Source organism: Branchiostoma floridae, chromosome 10, assembly GCF_000003815.2.
Source record: "Branchiostoma floridae strain S238N-H82 chromosome 10, Bfl_VNyyK, whole genome shotgun sequence".
Classification (NCBI taxonomy): Eukaryota; Metazoa; Chordata; class Leptocardii; order Amphioxiformes; family Branchiostomatidae; genus Branchiostoma; species Branchiostoma floridae.
Window position 1 is genome coordinate 2287121 of NC_049988.1, and position 5825 is coordinate 2292945.

At 40.5% G+C, this 5825-nt stretch overlaps 1 protein-coding gene across 1 annotated transcript; it reads right to left on the reverse strand.

The window, feature by feature from the left end:
• Nucleotides 1-358: 358 nt before the first annotated feature.
• Nucleotides 359-3776, reverse strand: LOC118425130 (kelch repeat and BTB domain-containing protein 8-like). Its single transcript, XM_035833950.1, has 4 exons — nucleotides 3557-3776; nucleotides 2499-2638; nucleotides 2115-2318; nucleotides 359-1857 (listed from the first exon to the last, which is right to left on the reverse strand). Exons 1-4 carry the CDS (start codon nucleotides 3671-3673, stop codon nucleotides 960-962), a joined length of 1359 nt encoding a protein of 452 aa, XP_035689843.1. The 5' UTR covers nucleotides 3674-3776; the 3' UTR covers nucleotides 359-959.
• Nucleotides 3777-5825: the final 2049 nt, after the last annotated feature.

The following is a 5825-nucleotide window of genomic DNA, read 5'->3' on the forward strand; positions in this document are numbered from 1 at the left end:
ATGTTTACATTGAAACTGAGGTTGTCTCAGTTGGTATCTTTCCTTGAAAATACGATATAACAGAACCAGCTGCTGCCACACCGCGTGCCTGCGAAGCTGGTGTGTTACGCCGAATGGCGGTTATACCGGCTATATAGATACAGATATCATCTCGGTCTAAGTCGTTTCCATATATGCTGGTCTGATGCCGAAGTTGCTTTGAAGGAAAATACAGATGAATGAATGGGGTAATATTGTTATTTTTTTCATCCTAGAAATAGTCTTATGCTGTTAAAAGATAACAGATATCTTGTCCCAAAAGGTATCAAAACACATCAGAAATTCACCCTCATCAATTTATTCAAAGTACGATTGACCTTTAACCGAAAAGCACTTAAGAATGACTCATTGTGTTTACCAATAGATATTTATTTTCGAAAATGATACAAAAGTAATGATATATAAAAAAACTGGGCATGCAGTTTTATAAACTAGTTCTAATCGCATGAATGTGTGCAACTGGCTTCTTACTAAACAAATGAAAACAAAAATAGCACTGAAAACTAAGTTAAACCCTAAAATAATACAAAGCGTACTAATCAACACTAAAAATTAACACTAAAATAAAACAAAGTGTTATTCATTGTAAATGCAAACATATCAACTGCTGTAATCTACATAAATCCATGTAGGTTTCCAATTAGCTTCTTCTGAAAAAAAAATCAATAGTAAAACTTTGTGCTACACGAGATCTCACTTTCACTGTAATGGGAAATTACCTTTAAGCTTCAGAAAAAGAACCTAAAAAGTTAACATAATGTACTATGTGCAATGGCGGCACCGATCTCTGCTTTCAGGCCATTGGTCAAAACTACTTTGGGGATTACCAAAAGACCTATCCTACTTTGGGTACTCTTCAAAAGCTGAATTCTATACAAAATGTCATTAAACAATCATTCCCCACAACTGGCTGTTACATTCTATGTATCCATATCCTGCGCTTTAAGATACGGTAGGTATATACGCGCCATTAGGCACAGGCGACCATACGAAAAATATTCCTCATCTGGCAAAGTGGCATCCAAGTCTCTCCAGGCATCAGCAGACCTGTCAAACACATATACCCGATATTCATCTTCATCGTCATCATAACCATTGCCACAGGTGAACCATATGTGCAGCTGGTTCTCCAGTACAAAAAGACTGAGAGGATACTTAGCCACACGGTTCCCTGGGTCCGGCCAGCCTGGCAGGTTCTGCCAGCAGTCTGACTCTGTATCGTATACCACAGTATGTCTGAAGTCATAACCTGTGCAGAAAATCTCTGTCCCCAAGACAATGGCTGTACGGATGTCAAGATTTGGTTCTGGTGATGGGCGCAGCTTGCACCAACGGTCCCGTCTCGGTTCGTAGCAATGCATCTCTGTGGTTGTGAGGAAATACAGGTGTGAACCGCAGGACAATGCTGCACTGAACTCGTATGAATTATTGTCTAATTCCAGCTGTGAACACTCCTGCCACTGATCTGTGTGCTGGTTGTACTTTCTCATCCACACAACACCTCCTTTTGTACTTTTTTCAGCAAGGTAGTATAGAGTCCGATCAACTTCAACAAGGTGCTCATCGTAGCATTTCAAATCTTTTTCTAGCATCAGCCATTTAGATACTGGGGACATGCCAGCATCCTCCCACACATTCCCCGCATGGTTGTACTTTAACATGGACAACCGATCGCTACTCTCTTCCTCACGAGTCAGGACGTAGATGTTGTTATCACTGGTAACTGTCAAATCTACGGTTCTTGCACGGTCTTTACGATTGTAACTGCAGCTGATGTACTTTCCTTCCCGAGGGTTCATGAAGAGGACATCACTGGAACTGAAGAGGAGAGAATGTATCAGAAACTGTTAATAAAGTGGACTGGAAACTCATTGATGGAAACTCGTACCTTTTCCTCGGGAATGAGGCCCAAATCACAGCATTCACTGACGTTATTTCTTCAAATCTAATCTTACAGCCTCAAAGAAATAGGGTTTAGGCGCAGAGCATGTCAACATGATGAAAACTGTGGACCTGCATTGCCGGACAAGGAGTGTGGATGCAGAAAGTGAAACACAGGAGAAGTATATACTGACTTTGCATCAAACAGCAGAACCATTTCAGTAGTCCTCCGAAGCCTCGGCTTCAGGTTGGGGTTCCCTTTCTGTACCACATTCCTGATGACCTCAGTACTCCCGGGATCTTCCTTTACCAGGGGATACTCCAAGATGGCTGCCATTTTGTCTGAGGTCAGCAGGTTGAAGCGGATGTGAGGGAGGATGCTGGGTAAGTGGTGCATTCTGTAAGGCACAAGAGGTTCACAAGAGGGTGTTAAACTTTTGAACATTGCATAAGAAAATTGTGGGATCTTGAATCTCTGGGGGAAATCGGTAAAATCGACTCCTCAGTGACTCCAAGCTTCTGCAATCGAACATGCAGTTAAGTATTTACACATCCATATCTATAAGACCAACACCAACCTGTTCTCCCTACTGTGTTGTACCCATCTCACCACAGCCTCCCATACTGTTGTCTCTTCTTTAACATCTAGCTCATCGTGGCTGATGATCTCAGTCAGCTGATTCACACTCAGGCTGCAGAACTCCTCGCTGAAGGAAAACTATGAAGGTGCAGAGTAAATGTTGGTTAAGTCTAAACGCAAGGCTATTTAAAACGTAACAGTCAACAACTTACAAATTAGCGGACATTCCTTTAGAGCATTCAACTGATAGAATAGAAGTAGTTACCGTCACTTGAGTTAGAGTCCATTCCAAGACACCATGAGGGTTTTTAGGCGATATTTATAATTAGTCTGAATTATTTTGAATAAAAGAATATCTGAGCCACAATAATTAAATTGTCAAAAATTGACTAAGAAAATACTCATTTATTTGAATTTCTTTGAATATTTTAGAAACATTTTGAAAGTAACTGTACAAAAATATCTTTATGTAGAACAATTGTGAAACCTCTCTGTGATTATTTCACATTTACAAATATTTTAAAAAAATGGTAAACCTGGCCAAATGGTAAAATTAGTTTATTGCCCCCATAAAAGTAAGCCCTATTGTTGCATCTGTATATTTTTAGATTTCACTGCTGGGCACTGGTGGATCCTTTGTGGTGGGCCATTGTTGCATGGCACCCAACCATACTTTGCAAGGATGTGTGAATTGCTATCTTCCCAGCCCACCGAACCATTTACAAAATATGGTAGAAAATGGTAAATAATGGTAGAATGCTGTTATCATTATTTAGAAACCATTAGAAGTATCCAATTCCACACCATGAATATTTCCAAAGTTTTACAGGACCAGGGAAATATCTATAAAGTCGTAACAATGTTAAAAATATTTCTGAACTATCAAATGTCCTAGACATATAATTACAAAACTTTAAAATCAATTCTAAACCATGGCAACAAACATCCGCATGGTGTCTTGGAATGGACTCTATGCAAGATAAACTTTAGTTAACTCTTTTCTTCTCAAGATTCATGATCGACAAAAGTGACACAGTATAAACATATCAGTCCTACCTCAGCAAAGTTTGCATCGATCCACCCCACACAACTCCTCAGGACAGATTCCACTGAAAAAACATCAGCAAAATTGTACAGGTCCACACAGGTGGAGCACTCCACATTCATGGCCATGTAGCTGCTGCAAGTGTTTCTTACATAGTGCAGTTGGAGGAGGTCGGCTGCCTGGTACAGGGGCTGCACTTTGTCCAGGGACACATGGAGGGTTCCAGAGTAGATGTAACTCAGGATCTCCCCAAACATGCCTGCATCCAAACCCTGCAAAACAACACAATAAACACCAAATGCTCAATAAGGTATCATTAACAGGGTACGATTATTCTTTTATTACAATGATGGAGACCTCCTGAGTTCATGCAACCTACAGAGTCGTCTGGAGGGATTTCATAGTGTCACCAGATATATGACTGGACTCAGCTGAAAATTATAATTTAGGTAAATGTTTCAATTCCAGTCTTAAATTTTATACATACATAATCTTTAAAATTTGCACATAAAAATGTTTTTGATATCAATGCTCATGATATTAGTCATTCTTGACCGGCAAAGATGAGCTTTAACCCCCAAATACGACAAAGGTCACTATATACTTAGTAACTAAGCGGGGAGGGGGCACTGCGAGAGACATATAGAAGAAAAGTTTGTTGTTTGGGGTAAAAAAAATGGGTTTCGTCTGTTTTACACTTTTTCTGTGATACGATACATTTTAGAAAGCTACCTGTACCACCCTTACCACACGACGCACCACTTGATATCCGCTAATGATCTGTATCTATTAGAAAACAGTTATTTTCTAATAACTACAGATCATTAACAGATATCAACTAGCACGAATGTGAGATTGTAGCTTTGATCATTATGCATATGAGAAACATAGCTTTATGGCAGTAGTTTTTATCAATGTGCTGTATTTTCCAATAGAAAAAAAATAAATGGTAGGGGCAATAAAAGCTGATGACGTCATCCATATTGCCAAAAAATCAGATTTAGAATTCTTTTATGCACACCCATTGAAATTCGTTACGGCCCCGTTCTTTCCTAATTATCATATAGCCAGGCGGCGTGGACGAAACAGATGGTTCCATTTCCCCCATATCCCAAGCCATTAATATCCCATATACTACTACCCGCTATTTCCAAGCTTTTTCCTGGATCTCGTCTATGGGCTACTATGCTATGTAACAAGCGAATACGTCCGGAGGAGTCATGACGGCTAGGTATCGGAAAATGTCTATATGATAATAAGGTTAATGACCCGCTTTCCTTTGGTGTATACAGTGCTATCATTATGATAATTCATGGCCTGTTCCTATGATCACCTCATTAACTACGTCGGTCGCTATGTGGCCTCTGTCGTTCATTCCCTCCGTGCGCGGCCATTTTGGTGTACCATGACTCCAGCGAAGATTATCGGTGTCAGAGTCTCTAAATCCGGGAAAGTGAATTCGTTTGCACGCTGTTTGACTAAGCAAAGAGCCTCCAACCTCACGTCATATTTTCGCTACAAAAGTCGGTTGGAAATGATCCATATTTCATCAGTGAGGGAAAGTTTGCTGAGATCCAGCCTACTTTACGAGCACGGCAGCAGTGACAGCAGAGTCCATTGATCTTGTCTTTAAATATTTGATTCTGTGAACGACTTTCTGCACACTCAGTTCAAAACGTACCAGGCTTAGAACAACTTGATAAAAAGTCGTTGCGACAACTTAGTATCTGGAAAAATACAGAGTGTAGGATGAGATTTTAGTTGATAGAAAGTTCGTTGTGATCGGGAAAGTTCGACATTCAGAAGTTGGACGACCACAGGACCTGACATATCCTGTGTCAAGACTAGACCGTTCTGAGTGCCGCGGCTTTTGTCACACATGTACACAGTGCATTTTTGTTTTATGGAAATTCATCAAAGAACTAGGGAACATGCTACTATGTCGTTTATGGACTCCGGTGTTAGTCCGTCTCGCTCCGTTCCTGCTTCTAGTGGAGTGTAAGTCACTATCACCGGGAGTGGGTACCCAGTGGACATTGACACTAGCCAAACGTTTGCTTGTTCGGATACAGAATGTCTACTACACACGTGCACATTGATTATCAAAGTCCAACAAGTTAGATCCGCTCTACGTATTGCAGAACTCGAATTCTGTTTCCGACTCGTCACAGTGATGCTTCGGAATTTCCCTTCATATGTTCATTCCCGCGCGGCTTTGCTAGCGAATCGCGAAACAAATCTTACTGTTACCCAATTTGTGTGCGCTTTAGCAGTAAAAAA

Excerpts from the sequence above, each read along its gene's own strand:
- LOC118425130 (XM_035833950.1), bottom strand. The coding sequence starts at position 3,673 with ATGGCCATGAATGTGGAGTGCTCCACCTGTGTGGACCTGTACAATTTT. Across the intron at positions 2,639-3,556 it reads TCGATGCAAACTTTGCTGAG|TTTTCCTTCAGCGAGGAGTT; the intron begins GTAGGACTGATA and ends GCACCTTCATAG. Across the intron at positions 2,319-2,498 it reads CAACACAGTAGGGAGAACAG|AATGCACCACTTACCCAGCA; the intron begins GTTGGTGTTGGT and ends TGTGCCTTACAG.